Raw genomic sequence first — 18,032 nt, forward strand, 5'->3', positions numbered from 1 at the left:
ACATAGTGACATTTAGTGGTGAAATGTTTGGTGTCAATGCCGTCTCTTCAGCCCAAATACAACTTGAGGTATAATGAAAACATACATACATAGCTTTTTTTTCATTTCATTTATAAGTATTGAAAATATTCTTGGTTTTTATTATGACCAATCAAGTCCAAATGTGTTCTGAAATGTGTAAATTCTCTGCTTTCATATTAATAAAATTGTAACATCCTGCTCAAAATGCAACCAATCTCTAGAAAGTTTAGATATCCATAATTAACCAATATTCAACAAATGTGTTTTGAATCTTAACTTAAAACTCAACTATCTAAGATGCAGCTTCTTACTGTTGATGAAGAAGGTCATACTCAGTACAGTACGAGCTTCTGACACACAGAGACTGAGATTATCATGTAAAGATGAGGAAAGAAAGGTGAGTCATTGCTATATAAATGTGTTTAATCATATCATTTTTTTATTTTTTTTTATATATCTTACCTAACTGTTTTTGTAATTCATCACATGAGCATAATGCAAATTGTTGTACTCGCACGGTGAGTGATGCAATTCATACATCCTCCTGTAGGGGGCTGTAATGTGCTCCGAAATGTAGAAGGAGACAACTCGGAGAGAATGAGAAGAAGAAGAAGAAGAAGAGGGAGGGGAGCACACTGTACTTCAGCAGTCCAGTCAAGCCGAGGAAAGTCCTGTCATACTTTTAATAACAACTAATATAACTTTATCTGCTGTGTTTAGCTGCAGCTTGTTGTCACTGTCCGCTCGGTTTGTTCACGAAACGCTCTCATTGTACCAAAGTCAAGAACATGGGACGGAAGGTGACTCTTGCTACCTGCTCGTTAAATCAATGGGCTCTGGACTTTGAAGGGAACTCAGAGAGAATACTAAAGAGTAAGTCCTGCTGCAACACTGGAGTATTTATTCTGCTATTTCAGCTCGATTCTGCAGGTTACTTAGAAAGAATCTGCCTGCTGCAAGAGATTAAATAGAGTTCAGCCGATGACAACAAAATAACACGATGGACTTGAAGTGTGGAGGAACATGCATTCCCTTTAAGTATGAGCATTATGTGACATTTCAAATCCGTCTTGCTCTTATGCTTTTAGAAAAAACTATAAATCCCCCAAATATGACTGGACCTGATGCAATTCAAATACAAAACAACTGGAGTGCAAAACAAGTTGCATTAGTTAGGATAAATAAATCAGGAGACTTTCTGCAATAGAATAGAATAGAATAGATGTTTATTGCCATTTGCACAGGTACAGGTCAGTACAGGTACATTGGAATTTGTGTGCGTTTCTCCCTGAGTCAGCTCCTACAAAAAAAGTTAAAATTAATATATAAGATAGAATAGCATTGTAAGAAAAAAAGAGTAGAAAAGTACAAATAAAATTAAAAATAAGTTGTAGTAAGAGCTAAGTAAATTAAAATAAACTGTACAGAAGCTATACACTGTATTAAAGCACATATATAATACAAAAAAGAACAAAGGGAAACACTGTACAATGAAATGAAAATATAAATATGTTTTCGTGTCTCTAAGAAAAATCGAATTTTACTGATTAAGTTTCACATTGAACAAAAATGATTTGCTTGAATTGTTTTTGCAGCCTTCGCATTTATTTCATTCTGTGACATTTTTTTAAATTTAGTGAAGACATATTGCTCAATTGGAAACAATGAGGCATAAAAAAGCTGATCTGTGAAGTGTTAAAAACAAACAAATAGCATAAAAACCATAGAAATAAAGCTTAAGGTGTGCCTCATCATCACTACCTTTGAATAATATAAAAGGGGGCTAAAGAATCCAATATCCATATCCACAGTCTGCTGTCTTTTGAGACATGCTACACACACATTGGCTGACATACACACACGTGCACAGACAGGATCTTATGAGCATGCATTTGTGGAGAGATGTCAGAGTGAGGGGCTGCAAATGAAAGAGCGACTGAGCAGTTGTGTGGTCAGTGATCTGCTCGAGGGAACATCAGCATTGCTCAGGAAGTGAACTGGCACCTCTACAACAACCAAACCATTTTCCAGACTTGGTCTGTGCAGACTGAGCCCCTGCCGCCCATCGTCACAGTTTGCTGCCTGTAGATTCCTGTAGAGTTTGGTCTGCAGAGAATCCAAACATGGAGTGTTTACTTTCAGTATCTTCAAGACTCTCAGTTCAACAGTTCACTCCCTCCCTCACTTTGAATGTCTGAGAGCTTGTTGAATAGCGTAGCTTTCAGTCCTTTAAGTGCTTCAATCAAAACGTTTTAAAGGTCACATATGCAAAATACATTTTTCCAATATTATGTGTCCCCAGTCTGTCTGCAAACCCCCCAATTATAAGAAAGTCCATCTTCTCTATTTTTTTTCATGCGCCACTTATCAGAAAATGTGTGCTCAAACAGGCCGTTTGGAGATTTTCCCTTCATGACATCACAAAGGGCAGTAACCCCTCCCCCAGGTGGGTGACACTCCCACAGCTAGGTGTTTGTTCGGCCCTCTGAGTCTGCCTTCTCACCGTAAACAATAGGACATGGAGCGAGAAAGCTTGAGGCACATCCCCTTCCAGAGAGGGGGCGTGGTCAGGCACCGCTCATTTACATATTTAAAGGTACAGACACAGAAACAGCCTGTTCTGATCAGGGCTGAAATAGAGGGGTTTATAGACATGATCAAATACAGGATCAGTGGATTTAGACTTGTTTAAAGTGGTTGTAAAGGAGTATATTATGTGATCTTTAAGGTCCTGAATTAACTTTTATTTATTTATTTATTGTTTTTATTTTTTACAGGTATTGAGCTCGCTAAGGCTCAGGGGGCCAAATACAGGCTGGGCCCGGAGCTGGAGATATGGTATGTAGGAAATAGCACTCAATCATTTCCAAGAAATTTCACAGGTTCCAAAATTCCACACATATTTTCTAGATTTCAGATAACAAAAATGTATATTGGCAAAATTGTCTTGGTCCAAAATATAATGTTTAGAACTTGTAAACTAATCCAAAAATCATGCTTTGCTTTACAGAGGTTTTAAAAGCTGCTTGCACTGCCAGAGATGTCAGGTTCAATTTAACTTCCCTCAGCCTTCCTCTCTTGTCTAACACGTGTCATTTCTTTCAGCGGGTATGGCTGTGCAGACCACTTCTATGAATCAGACACGTTGCTCCACTGCTTTCAGGTTCTTAAGAAGCTTCTGGAGTCTCCCATCACCCAGGACATCATCTGTGACGTGGGCATGTGGGTATCACCTTCAAACAGTGAGACCAATTGAAATGTGGTCGTCAGTATAGCAGCGCTGAGCCACATGTTATATGAACATTTGAAGTTCTTTCATAGCCAAAGGCATCAGCTGCACTGCAAACTAGCTGTGCATAGAGGGTTGGAAACTGCACGGCTGCCAGTTAAAGTCCTGAATATGGACCTAAGTATGCATGGATAAAAACTCAATTGAATAATTGAATATTTGCTGAATTTAATCGGAGTTTAAAGTTATAGGACATGCATGTTTTTACACTAACAGTCTGACCTTCTTGTGTAGCCTGAAGTCCGGTCTGGTGTCACATTTGACAAAGTGTTTTTGATTCTGTTTCAGGCCCATCATGCATCACAACGTGCGCTACAACTGTCGGGTCCTGTTCCTCAACAAGTACGTCAGCTCACCACTCCTGTCTTATTGCTGTCTTTATATGTCTGTGGTTTGAACATTTTAGAATATTTCTCTTGGAGCAGCAGACCGTGTGTCCCTGCAGATGAAAATAGTCTGTTTGTACATTTTTTTTGTATTTTCTTTCGTCCTGCAGAAAGATCCTTCTGATCAGACCTAAAATGATGATGGCAAACCACGGGAACTACAGAGAGCTGCGCTGGTTCTCACCTTGGAACCAGTTAAGGTTGGTCATTACTCAGAAGTCCACAACAAACTGCAAAATCAAAAGCTGAAAAGCTCAGTCTTCAGCTACCTCTTTATCTCAAGGTTTGGTTTACTGCTGATGCTGCACCATTCTGTCTTTAAACGTTCAATTCATTTACCATTCGTAGTAAAAGGACCTAGATACTAGAAACCATATTCATTATTGACATGTTAAAAACATAAGAATATGGCTATAATAGAGTGTTTGGTTGTTGTTTATGTAAAGTCTTTCCATATGTATGCTCTGTAAAGATAATCCCTGGGAGTGTTTTCTGCAGGGTCAAGAATATGCAAGTTTGTTTACCTCGATATGATTCATTTAAACTTTAAGAAACAACATGGTTGGCAGTAAAAGTGCTCGTGTTTCTGCTCTTTACTTTAAGGAACGTGGAGGAGTACTTCCTGCCCAGAATGATCCAGGAGGTAACAGGCCAGGTAAAAAGTAAACACTGTCATCATCTGTAGTTTTCTGGACTTTTCTGTGTCTGTGTTTTTAACCTCCTCTGTGTTTGTTGTTTATCAGGATACAGTCCCTTTCGGTGACTGTGTGTTATCCACAAAGGACACCTGCATCGGCACTGAGTTATGTGAAGAACTCTGGAACCCCAGGAGGTAGAGCCAAAGTGGGTTTTAAAGGTTGTTTGTGTAGGCAGTCCTAACTCATGATTACTAAATGTTTTCTCTGATTTGATCAGTCCTCATATTCAGATGGGTCTGGATGGGGTTGAAATCTTCACTAATTCATCTGCAAGCCACCACGAGCTCCGCAAGGCCGACCAAAGAGTCAACCTGGTCAAGTCAGCCACCACCAAGGTAATCTTGAAGCAGGGTCATAAAACATGTGCTCCACTTTAAATGTGATTCTGCTTTGTACAAGACCATCCATCCATCCATCCATCCATCCATCCATTCATCCATTCATCCATCCATCCATTCATCCATCCATCCATCCATCCATCCATCCATCCATCCATCCATTCATCCATTCATTCATCCATCCATCCATCCATCCATCCATCCATCCATCCATCCATTCATCAATCCATCCATCCATTCATCCATTCATCAATCCATCCATCAATCCATCCATCCATTCATCCATTCATCCATCCATTCATCCATCCATCAATCCATCCATCAATCCATCCATCCATTCATCCATCCATTCATCAATCCATCCATCAATCCATCCATCCATTCATCCATCCATCCATTCATCAATCCATCCATCCATCCATCCATTCATCCATCCATCCATCCATTCATCCATCCATCCATCCATCCATCCATTCATCCATCCATCCATCCATCCATCCATCCATCCATTCATCAATCCATCCATCCATCCATCCATCCATCCATCCATCCATTCATCCATCCATCAATCCATCCATCCATTCATCAATCCATCCATCCATTCATCCATCCATCAATCCATCCATCAATCCATCCATCCATTCATCCATCCATTCATCAATCCATCCATCCATCCATCCATCCATTCATCCATCCATTCATCCATTCATCCATCCATCCATCCATTCATCCATTCATCCATCCATTCATCCATCCATCCATCCATCCATTCATCATTCCATCCATCCATTCATCATTCATCAATCCATCCATCCATTCATCTGTACATCCATCCATCCATCAATCCATCCCTCAATCAATCAATCCATCCATCCATCCATCCATCAATCCATCCATCCATCCATCCATCCATCATCCATCCATCCATCCATCAATCCATCCATCCATTCATCAACCCATCCATCCATCCATCCATCAATCCATCCATCCATCCATCCATCCATCATCCATCCATCCATCAATCAATCCATCCATCCATTCATCAACCCATCCATCCATCCATCCATCAATCCATCCATCCATTCATCAACCCATCCATCCATCCATCCATCCATCATCCATCCATCCATCAATCCATCCCTCAATCAATCAATCCATCCCTCCATCCATCCATCAATCCATCCATCCATCCATCCATCCATCAATCAATTCATCCATCCATCCATCCATCCATCCATTCATCAATCCATTCATCAATCCATCAATCCATCCATCCATCCATCCATCCATCCACCATAGGGCGGCTGTGGATCAGTTGGTGGAGTCGGTCATCTCTCAACTGGAAGGTCGGGGGTTCGATCCCCAGCTCCTGCAGCGACATGTCCGATGTGTCCTTGGGCAAGACACTTAACCCCAAGTTGCTCCTGCTGCTTTGTCGGTGGCGTATGAATGTGTGTACATAGAAACCTCTACCATCAGTGTGTGAATGTGTAGGTGTGACCTGCGGTGTCAAAGTGCTTTGAGTAGTCAGAGGACTAGAAAATAACTATACAAGCTCAAGTGTCTTGCCCAAGGATACATCAGACATGTTGCAGAATCTGGGAATCGAACCCCTTCCAACCTCCCGGTTGAGAGACGACTGGCTCTACCAACTGAGTAGTGCTCTTTTCTTTTTATTCTTACATGTCCTGCAGCACTTTGCACTAGCTGAAAGGTCTTTAGAGACTTTCTAGCGCAGCCTAATAAAAGAAAATTGCAGTAATCCAACATGCATGGACTAGTTTTTTTTCTGCATCGTTTTAAAACAAGATGTCTGCAGTGTTACGCAGGTGAAACAAAGTCTGACCCTGTAGATCACTAAAACATGCCTGGAGTAGAATACACAGGTATTTATAAAAAATAAAAATAAAAAAAAGCCCATTACGATTGAAATCATTTATTCCAACAAGAACCTAATCAAGACATGTATGTATATGTGTTTATACAGACACTGCAGAGCAGAGACCACCAGAGGGCAGTGTTGTACTACAAGTAGGGCACATGATGCCTCCATAGCAGTCTATGTTTGTGTTGTTTTTTCTGCAGTAGTCTGAATGAAAGTGTTTGGATTGTTTTGTTCCAGAGTGGAGGTATCTACCTGTATGCCAATCAGAGGGGCTGTGATGGAGACCGTGTTTACTACGACGGCTGTGCCTTGGTGGCCATCAACGGAGACATCGTGGCACAGGGAGCACAGTTCTCCCTAAACGATGTGGTCAGTATGGAAACATTAAAGGGCAAATGCAAATAGGATCCCTTTTTGTTAAAACAACAAAAACAAACGAGGAATGTAAAAAACAAAATATTTTACAGGTTTGGATCAGAGAAGAGAGTATGGGAGAATGTTTCCAGACTAATGCACTTATTATGTTGTTTTTGTAATTACACATATACATAGCATCTCATATATGCTAATGTGAAGCCTTTTTGAATTTATAATCATTCTGTCTTTTCTTTGCGACTGAATTCATGTTGTCTTCATCAACGGATTGAAAAAAGGCTTCACATAGAATAAAACGTTTTTTTTTTGGCTCAAAACTAAACTGAACACTAAATGGAACAATAATTGACTATGTTCAGGGAAAATAATAAGAGTGTAGGGTGCATCAGTTAGTCTACTTCCTGTTTAAACGGCACTGTTTGACAGAGGAACAGAGACGTCTGGACTGAACGGCTGCGGTGAGAACACAAAAGTTTCCAAAGCTTTATAGACATACGTCATATTGTAACATACTGAACATGTTTACAGAAGGATTTTAATTTGTTGCCATAATAGACATTCAGATTTTTGTACTCTGATGTCAAATATGGTCTGAAATACTTACAGAGAAGGCTCCATTGCTGAGTCATGAAAAGTTGGGAATTTGTAAATTGAAAATATGGACAAAGCGTGCATACCTGATAGATGTGTAATTGTGTGTGTGTGCGTGTGTGTGTGTGTGTGTGTGTGTGTGTGACTTTCTTGTAGGAGGTGATCACAGCCACTCTTGACCTTGAGGATGTGCGTAGCTACAGAGGAGAAATTTGCCAGCCCAACATGGTGAGGCAGCATCAACTTCCTTAGTTTTGCTTCATGAATTTGATGCAGAAGAGACTCTAAGCGGTGTTTAAAAATGTATCAGAATGGAGAACCAGACATGAAATTCAGGTGAAGCATTTCATTTGGAAACCTGACGGTTGTTGCTGCTTCCTGTTTGTATGTGAAGTCAGCACAATGCAGTGTCAGGTTTACTACAGCTTTTTGTAACCTTACATATGTATCGGATCGGAACTGAAGAAAAATGGATCGGTGCGTCTCTACTTTTAAATTTATCACGGCATTGACCAAAAAAAAAAGGGAATATTTTATATAAACTTAACTTAAGGTGAGTTTTAGCTTTGACTGCAGTTGACTGTGAATACTGTAAGTCCTGACAAGCTATTAACAAAAAAAACATTGAGCTAACTAAAGTCCAGATTCCTTTCTGAGGGGTTTTGTGTGGACTTCACAGAGGTGTGTTTTATCTCTCTCTCTCTCTCTCTCTCTCTCTCTCTCTCTCTCTCTCTCTCTCTCTCTCTCTCTCTCTCTCTCTCTCTCTCTCTCTCTCTCTCTCTCTCTCTGCTGCAGGAAAGTGAACACAAACTCTGCCACAGGGTGAAAGTGGACTTCTCTCTCTCCACTGTTGATGATATCTACCTCCCCACTCACCAGCCTATCACATGGCAGTTTCATACAGCAGAGGAAGAGATCAGGTATACATACATTTCATTTGGTACATAAGCATGAATGAATTATTGTCATTATTATAAAGCACTTCTCACATGTGCTGCTCAGTTTAGGGCCGGCCTGCTGGCTGTGGGACTACCTGAGGAGGAGTGGACAGGTGAGGAGGAACAATTATGTCAGACTCTTTTGTCAGCATAACCAAAGTCAACCATCTTTGTTTTAAGCTTTTTTTTTTTTTTTACTATTTTCATTGTAAAACTGAAAACTAATGAGGAAAAACTTACATGGCAATAAATCTGTTTCTGACTTTCCTCTGAATTTAGTGCTCTGATACGGTTTGTATTTGTTTGTGTTTTTTCTTTTTAAATTATGATATTAAAAGCTAATATGAAGAATGAATCGATTTTTGACTTTTTTTTTTTTTTAAACTAAAAATAATATTTCTGGTTTGTGTCCCAGGCTGGCTTTCTGCTGCCTCTGAGCGGAGGAGTGGACAGCTCGTCCACTGCCTGCATCGTCCACTCGATGTGTGTGCTGCTCTGCCAGGCGGTAGAAGACGGCAGTGAGTATGAGTCACTCTGCTGTAACTCAGATGCATGAACACGGATCAGCCAGAACATTATGAGCACTGACAGGTGAAGTGAATCACAGTGGATATGTCTTCACGATAGCGCCTGTCAGTGGTTTGGATAAGTTAGGCAGGAAGTGAACATTTTATACTCAACGTTAATGTGTTGGAATGATGAGAAATGTGCGAGGGTCAGAATGTGAGTGACTTTAACAAAAGGTAAGATTTTGGAGGCTTAGACCGCTGTGTCAGATCTCCAGAACCTGCAGCTCTTGTGGGCTGTTTCCAGTCCGTACAGCGACAGGGTCATCCCATTCTGTTTTTATGAACATTTTTGTCCCAACAAACTATTGAATTTTTTTAGCATTTTTATTGTTTTGTTCAAATTCCAATAATATATAAACTTACAGTGAGGGAGCACTTCAGCTTGTTTGGCCGTGACCGGTGACTTGCCGGCCCATACTCACACTCACAACCCTTATTATGCCATGCCCAAAGCAACACTAGCACTACACATACACACACATACACACACACACACACACACACACACACACACACACACACACACACACACACACACACACACACACACACACACACACACACACACACACACACACACACACACAAGCTAACATGTTGGCAGTGTGGATTTGAGGTGCCCATCAGCAGACTTGAGTAAGCCTTGACAAACTGGAGAATAAACAAAGCTCCTCTTGCCTGATCAGAATCCAAAAAAAACTTTATTAATCTTAACAAAACAGAAATCTGTTAACAATAAATGTTTCGTCTCTCTCTCTCTCTCTCTCTCTCTCTCTCTCTCTCTCTCTCTCTCTCTCTCTCTCTCTCAGACATCCAGGCACTGGAGGATGTCCAGAGTGGTAGGCGATGACTCCTACTCTCCTCAGCACCCGAGGGAGCTGTGTGGTCACATCTTCACCACCTGCTACATGGCGAGCGAGAACTCTTCCCGGGAGACCTGCAGCAGGGCCAAAGACCTGGCCAATCAGATTGGCAGGTAGGAGTCCTATTTAAGGGAGGTCATTTAGACTGCAACAAGCCGTTCAATCTTGACTCCACGGTTCAATTTGCGCTTGTTAAATTGTGGTTATATGGTTTTACCTTCCTTAATCCCTGAAAGCCTTAAACTACTAAAATAAAAATAAAACTGAACTGAACCAAAAACCATGATAGGTACGTTTCAACCGCGGGATGACTGTATTGTTGCATCTCTCGTGGTCATACATGCTGTGACACGAGGCTTAGAGCACTATTTACTGTACAGTTACATAATTTTGACACCAAAATGTTTACTGAACTTACGGCTACAGTCGAGCCAGCAGGAGGCCTAGTTACATAATTAACCTACACACAATATTCCCACTGTCTACTTTACTTGATACAAATATCAAACATGAAATACAATGAATGCTGAACATCTGTTTGCTTTCTTCTGCTCTGTTTGTTGTCTGAGTAAATTATTGTTTTCCTTTGAGTAACTCCTAGAAAGATGTTTGCATCTCTTGTCATTTATTCGTTTATTTGCAGCACACACATGAATATTAACATAGACATGGCAGTGAAAGGAATTCTGGGTATCTTCTCGGTGGTGACTGCGAGGTTGCCTCAGTTTCGCGCCAACGGAGGAAGCCACAGAGAAAACCTCGCTCTGCAGAATGTACAGGTCAGACACACTTTCTCTATAAACATCACCAGATTCAGTTTGTTCTCATGACAGCTTCTTTCACACTTCTCTATTTATTCTCTTTCTGTCTTTCTTTATATTTCCTGTTTGTTTTTTTCTGTTATTGAACTTCAGTTAGTCCACAAATGTATAGTGACGGTTAAACCAGAGTTTTCACACTGATGCTTCAGCAGATACAATGAAAAAGAAAAGTGCTGCAGAAACTGTTTATTAACTTTGTGTGTGTGTGTGTGTGTGTGTGTGTGTGTGTGTGTGTGTGTGTGTGTGTGTGTGTGTGTGTGTGTGTGTGTGTGTGTGTGTGTGTGTGTGTGTGTGTGTGTGTGTGTGTGTGTGTGTGTGTGTGTGTGTGTGTGTGTGTGTGTGTGTGTGTGTTCCAGGCCCGGGTCAGGATGGTCCTGGCCTACCTGTTTGCCCAGCTGAGTCTGTGGGCCCGGGGGAAGCCCGGTGGACTGCTGGTGCTGGGCTCAGCCAACGTAGACGAGAGGTGAAACGATTACCTCACTTACTGTTTGTTCTCTATAGTTCATATTTCATTCTTTTAAAATAAAATCTAGCAGCTTTCACTAATAAAGCGTTGCAGCCTCAATAAGTCTGAAAGCCCAGTTTGAGTTCAGACTCTTAGACTGATGGTGTCAGTTATTTGAAAATCTTGCTGCGTTGTGTTTTTGGAGTTGAAAAACAGAAATCCTTTGACTGTCAGTCAGGCGCTTTGGCAACTATGGACAGTCTACTTCACAATCTGACTGCTGGTACTGTTAGTGTCCACAGAAAAACAACAACAATCATTAAGTTAAACAAGCAAAGCAGACTAAATGGACTGCTGTACATTTACATTTTTATTTTTTTATTTAATTTTACGGAGCCAAATTTGGAAAGTTAAATCTTGTTTTTCTTTACTCGACTAATGTTTGTGTGTTTCCAAACTGCATTAAACAACTTTCTCTGCTCAGTCTGACGGGATATTTCACAAAGTACGACTGCTCCAGTGCTGACATCAACCCGATAGGAGGCATCAGTAAGACAGACCTGAAGAGCTTCCTGCTTTACTGTGTGGAGCAGTTCCAGCTCAGCGCTCTGAGGGGGTAAGGTCAACTTACAGAGTGTTGGGTCGCCTCGGCTAAAAGGCATGCTAGCGTTAAGGGAAAAAAACAAACTGATGTGTTTCCCTGCAGCATCCTGGCTGCTCCACCTACAGCTGAACTGGAGCCGCTGACAGACGGACAAGTGTCCCAAACAGATGAGGTAGGAACTGAAAAGAATCAAACAGTCACGTCACATGAAGGGAATTTAGTGAACACATTTCACACCACAAGATTCTCGCTCCATATTCTTTGCTTCATATAAAAGTGTATGTTTCAATAATACACATTATGAAGACCACTTCCTGTAGCAGCATCCATGTTTTAAAACCTGTCTGAGACACTGTTGTCACCTCACTTCTGGCATTAACTAGGGCCTGACCAATATGGGATTTTTGGGATATTGATTTTTTGGGCCTAAGCCGATACTGATTTAAAAAAAATTAAAATAAATTCTGATCCCGATGTATTTGCAGATATATTTCTTATATCTATATTCAATCTGTAAACATTGATAGATATGGATAGAGATAAATACATTGCTCTCTCAAATGCAGTTATCAAACACTTTTGGAAAAGATATATAATATGGACAAGATGGTCAGAGTGTTAATGCTTGTTGTAATTTTTATTTTTTATTTTGTATTTTAAATGTATAGCACACTATAGCACAGAAAGAGAAATGCTACTGTAATGCAATGATACTCAAATAAAACGATATTTGACTTGTGAATAAATCTACTAATATCAGCGCATAGCTTCGATAAAATTAGCCGATACTGATAGTCACTTGATATGCTTTTATCGGCCAGGATTATCGGCTGCACGATTAATCGGTCGGGCTCTAGAATTAACAATAACTAGCTTTGCAGTGAGGTTGCAAGAGGTTTGATTTTTAATGACAAGGTGATAAATCACAACCTATTTATCTGATTTACTACTCTTCGAGCCTGAGCAGCCTTTCAGATGGTGATTATTATTGTGCATTCCTATTGGCTTATTCTTATTAGAGCTCCTAGCAACAGATGTTATTTACCTGCCAATGTCACAACAGTCGTCTTCCAGAAGCTCGAAGGTTTTGTGATCTGAGAACACAGGTTTACTTAAGACTTGTGGCTGATGCATTTTAATATCATCTTCATTTCTCCTTCAATAATCTTCACACGATCTCTAACCACCATCACACCTCCCTCCTCAGGCCGACATGGGGATGACTTATTCTGAGTTATCTGTGATTGGACGACTGAGGAAGATTTCCAAGTGCGGCCCCTTCAGTATGTTCTGTAAACTCATTCACATGTGGAAGGATGCGCTCTCGCCCATGGAGGTCAGTTTCAGTGTCGTGTTTTTCTGGAGATGTATCGTGCTGCCTATTTTCAGATAAACCTCAGCAACAGAAAGATGAAGACCTGAAACTTTAGGGAACAATATTTGTATTTCATTTCAAACCTTCATTTATTCTCGAAAGGACACCGATGTTTCCCTCATTTCAAATGAGGTCGAGATTACAAGCACAGTAAAACCCAACAGACACCATTTCCATTAAAAGCAGTTACAATTTGGAACAAAGAAATCAAATTCCTAAACTCTGGAAGAGAGGGAAGAACTCTGATCCTTAGAGTTTGTTGTGTTTGGGTCATCAAAAGAAAATGCTGATTTACAGAGTTCATTAAAAGCTCGAGAGACTTTAAGAACGAGCCACTCAGAAGAACGGGTCATGTCTGCGCTCAAATCCACTCCAACAGGTCTGTGATGTAAGGTGGAAGTTTTCCAATAACAGCCATGAAAATATATAAAAACCAATGTTTGTTGCGCCTCCCTTCAAGAGAAGGCCAACCGACCTTCTCCTACAGGTCACAGTGATGAGGGCCAAATGTGGATGCATAAGCTCTTTAAGAGCAGGGGGGGATTCTTTTACAGATCAATATTAAAAATATTTGACATTTATTTGGGGTACTTGCATCAATCAATAATTTTTTTTTATCTCGAGACACTTTAGAAATGAACAGGTGAAAGACCTTAGCCGTTGTTATATTACAAAGACCCAACGTAAATCCATCATGAGCACTTTGTGCATTTGTCAAAGTTACAGTGGCAACATAAAACTTCATTTTTAAGAGAAATCTTGTGCAACATCAGACTCGTGATAAACAACCATCTGAAGACACTGCGGCGGGCTTGAAAATTGGGATTTTGGGGAGATAGGATGTAAGATGCAGGATGAAGGATAGAGACAAACGGGGGTAGGGGTGGTTCCAGACAGGCCGTCTGCCAACGACCCCCCAGGAACTTGCGAGACATGAGAGCTCAGGAGCTTGATCCTGGTCGTCTACATGAGTTGATCTAATCTGGTTATATCATCTGTGGATGCACAATATGTAATACACGATATATTGTTGGTCTGTAGTGTCAAAAACATTCAGAATTTTTATTTTGCACAGTTATGAATTCTGTGCATTTCACTGTTCAACAGACTTGAACCAGAAAGTAACGTTGTCCGTTCTTCTTTCCCCAGGTGGCCCAGAAAGTGAAGCACTTCTTCAGGATGTACTCGGTGAACCGCCACAAGATGACCACGGTGACACCGTCCTACCACGCCGAGAGCTACAGTCCTGATGACAACCGCTTTGACCTGCGACCTTTCCTCTATAACACACGCTGGACCTGGCAGTTCAGGAGCATCGATGACCAGGTAAGAGAAAAAAAGTGGTAATGTGTAACAAGAATAGAAACACAAGGGGATTTTTTGTCTAAATGTCAAAAACTGTCTTAAAGAAGATTCTTTTCTCTTTCCCACAGGTGTCCCAGATGGCAGCAAATAAACCCTAAGAGCCCTGAGGTCTTCATCCTCTAATGAACAACAATCACGATGGATCCGATAATATGTGTTGATGCTGTACATATCTCAGAAACGCTAAACACTGTAACAATCATGAATGCACCGGGCCCAGCAGGGGTCAGAAGCATTTTTCTGGTGCTGTAATGACGTTTGAATCTACCTCTGACTTTCTTACTTTTGTTATAACAGTTGCTGTCATTAACCTAAGAAAAGTCATTTTACAGCTTCTTTGTGTAACTTTCAGGTTTTTTTTGGTCACCTTTGGGCCCCCCAAATCTCTATCCTGTTCATGTGTTAGTAGAGTATCTTACGAAAAAAATCTCCCCCTGCTTTGTTTAAACACTTTAATGTAGTTCGAAGCGGTTCCTGCAGCATGCTTTTAAAAGCGAGACTGTATGTCTGCAGCCTGGCTCCTCTCGTCTGTGCGCTCTCGTCTGTGCGCTCTCGTCTGGATGCCTGAAGCCGAGCCCCCTGAGCTTCTAATTTTCAACATAAAGCTCCGGAAATAAAAATATCTGTAGTGTACATGTGATATATTACAAACATACTAAGTGTTTATACATTCAAGACTAAATAAAAACAAAGCAATTTCGCCTTTCTATATGTATATGTGTTTTTTTTTAGTCATATATAAACACACAGCTCAGTCAGCAGCGTCGGTTCAGCTGTTGATAAAAAGCGGCGTTCTAACTCTCCCCTCTGCGTGACTCATTTGAACGTCTTTTCATTCACACATTCATTTGGGCTTCTTGTAAACCCTCGGGCGCGTGACTCCATCTTCTTCACCGTCTTCTATTGGCGCGGTGGTAATGTTTGAATTAATCATAGACTGTAAATATGAATTAATGCGCAAGTTCGTAAACTTCTTCTTGACCCAGCGCACTTGCCGTTGTAAATTTCTAGAGGAGCGTGGCGCCAGAGCACATGAGACGAGAGAGCGCCAGGATGCAGCCATACCCGACTCGTTAAAGGAGCGATATGTAACTCTGACCCCTAGTGTTTAAAATGGGTACTACAGCCAAAATTCTAAACATCATAGAGAGCTGCCCCCCCCCCCCCCCCCCCTCCTCTCTAGAGTGGATGCTCACACAGGTCACCATGTGGTGGACTCTGAAGCTTCAGTGTTTATCCAGCTCTGCATGGGTCTGTAAACCTTTCTGTGTTCTAACCTCTCTCCATTTTTCAAAAGCATCTCCAATATTGATCCTAGTTTGAGCACGTTTCTGCTCGTGGAGCTTATTAGAAACATGCAGAGACTTTGTCTGATGATATAGTGAGGTCATTGTTTTATTTAATTCAGTTAACATCTTACATATTTATCCTTTGATGAATCTGTCTACCCCCCCGGCAGCAGTTTAAGGCATTAAATATAATGATGAAGATATACAGTAGTCAGTCTGGTTGATTAGTCTCATTTGTGTTAGTAGGTTATAAAGAGGCATCAACATGAATGTCAGTGTGTTTCAGAACCACCTTAAAAACTGCTCACAGGAGCTTTAAGAGTTTCCCCATTTAAAATGCATTAAAGGAGCTTTTTACTGTTCAATACATGTCATGTTCAACCACAATGTAAGATACTGTGTCTGTCATTTCTCTTACAAAATAAATATAATCTAATAATTAACCTCTTATCTGAGGCTGATCCTCAATTACCACGAAAGAGACCGAAGCCATAGCTAGGTTTTTAAAAAGTATAGAACTTCTCACATCAGTTAAACATTCAAAAATCTATTTTGTAAGTATATGTGTTTATGTAAAGATGATGAAGCCACTGTTAAAGAGACCACTGGTTTGTGGAAACCTTGAGTTTTGCATATCATCGTCATCATACTACTCGAGCGTTGTCATTTAGTTGTTGTCACACCAATAAAAGTCTGCCAGTGTGCCCTTGTGTTTTACAGACCAAATCAATGATCATCTCTCAGCAGAAACGTGTGGAAACCTTCACATGACTTGTAGATGGTTAAGAGTACTATATAACTACAATTATTACAGATTAGATCCAGACTTTGAGTTGTGTCTGGGTCACTGAGGTTACAACATGAAGCTCCAGAAACACGCCTGTGTAATCTATTCTGCTGGTGAGACATCGCATGTGAAGAGTTGTGAGGTAGAAGGTTTGCTGGAAATAAACAGACAAATTAAATCAATGGTCAGTTTTTTTTTTTGGTGTCTTCCTCTTAGGTAAGAATCTCTAATGTGACAGCTGCAAAGTGAAGAACACTTCAGAGTGGAAAATAATGCTTTTGGGGTCAAAGTCCTGATTATTCCATCAAATACTGACTTTTAACATCAAACTGTCAGGGGGGGGGGGGGATTGGGACGCAAGTGCGGACCCAGGGGTGTCCCACAGAAGGAGGATAACGACAAAATCGCAATAGCGATAGATTGGAAAAGGGGGAAGAAACAACAAAACTGTTTAGAGCCACAACAGGCTTCCTAACCTAAATAAGGCACTGAAAAGGATTAACTAAAGCTGACCCAAAACCAAAATTGTCCAGGAGACCCAGAAAATACGAAACAAAAAGCAAAAGCTGCCAGGGAGACCTTCGATAAAACAAAAGACTGGAGTAGAAACGAAACTATCCAGCACCCCAAGTTAAACACTGGGAGACCGGCAACGGAAATCTAATGTAGAAAGTTCTTAGTTGGTGTTTATAGATACGCACAACCACTCGAGAAACCACAGAGAGAACCTCTCACGACCTCTGAAGGTGAGATAATGAGTCGGCACAGAGCACTGGAGACTCCACACACCTGGGCTTAATCAAAGCCAATCAGTGCCACACACACCTGATTGCAATGAGTTGATTCTCTCACCACTCTCACTGAGCAGAAAAACACAGACCTGATCAAAGTGAAGAGGTTGTTACAACTTTATAATTTCTTAGCACAGAGCTAAGATACAAGTGGATGAAGAAGATGAAGTAGTTTCGACAATTTAGCAACGGACTTAACTAATAAAAGAACATTTTAGGTAAGTCCTGTTTGTGTTATACTTTCTTTTCATGACCAACACATTTTGTAAATTTCTCAACAGCAATCGCCAAAACAACTTAAATACCATGTTTTATATTTGTTTCAGTAAAAGTATTTAATACTCGATTTTGAGTCCAGTTGTTGAGTCAGATATTGTGTTATGTGTTATGAGGTGGGCTCTTCCTTTTGGAGGGGTGGCCACGGGGGGGCACTGTCCCCTGTTGGCCCCTGCCTAGAACCGCCCATGGCTAAGTCTAATTTGTGAAAAGAGTTAAAATGATGACCAACTCAGTTTTACATTTACCATGTGGTAATTATGAGTTAGACAAAGTTATAACTTACTCTGTAAAGATTTCATTTTAACTTGAAAATATTCTCTTTG

The 18,032-nt window shown here is 40.7% G+C and overlaps 2 protein-coding genes across 2 annotated transcripts in view; one reads left to right on the forward strand and one right to left on the reverse strand.

Annotated features, from left to right (window-relative positions):
• LOC110005219 (low choriolytic enzyme-like) overlaps positions 1-18,032 on the reverse strand; it is a 208,211-nt gene that overhangs the window by 34,518 nt on the left and 155,661 nt on the right. The window lies entirely within an intron of this gene.
• Positions 649-16,556, forward strand: nadsyn1 (NAD synthetase 1). Its single transcript, XM_020654474.3, is given in 22 exon segments — positions 649-894; positions 2,799-2,859; positions 3,127-3,243; positions 3,599-3,652; positions 3,807-3,896; positions 4,300-4,351; positions 4,440-4,528; positions 4,612-4,729; positions 6,855-6,986; positions 7,740-7,811; positions 8,379-8,503; positions 8,586-8,634; positions 8,937-9,039; positions 9,900-9,921; positions 9,923-10,066; positions 10,597-10,732; positions 11,131-11,237; positions 11,704-11,835; positions 11,926-11,995; positions 13,031-13,159; positions 14,348-14,524; positions 14,632-16,556. Coding segments are annotated over 22 exon segments (2,094 nt in total). The 5' UTR covers positions 649-809; the 3' UTR covers positions 14,662-16,556.

Source organism: Labrus bergylta, chromosome 3, assembly GCF_963930695.1.
Source record: "Labrus bergylta chromosome 3, fLabBer1.1, whole genome shotgun sequence".
In the NCBI taxonomy this organism is placed as follows: Eukaryota; Metazoa; Chordata; class Actinopteri; order Labriformes; family Labridae; genus Labrus; species Labrus bergylta.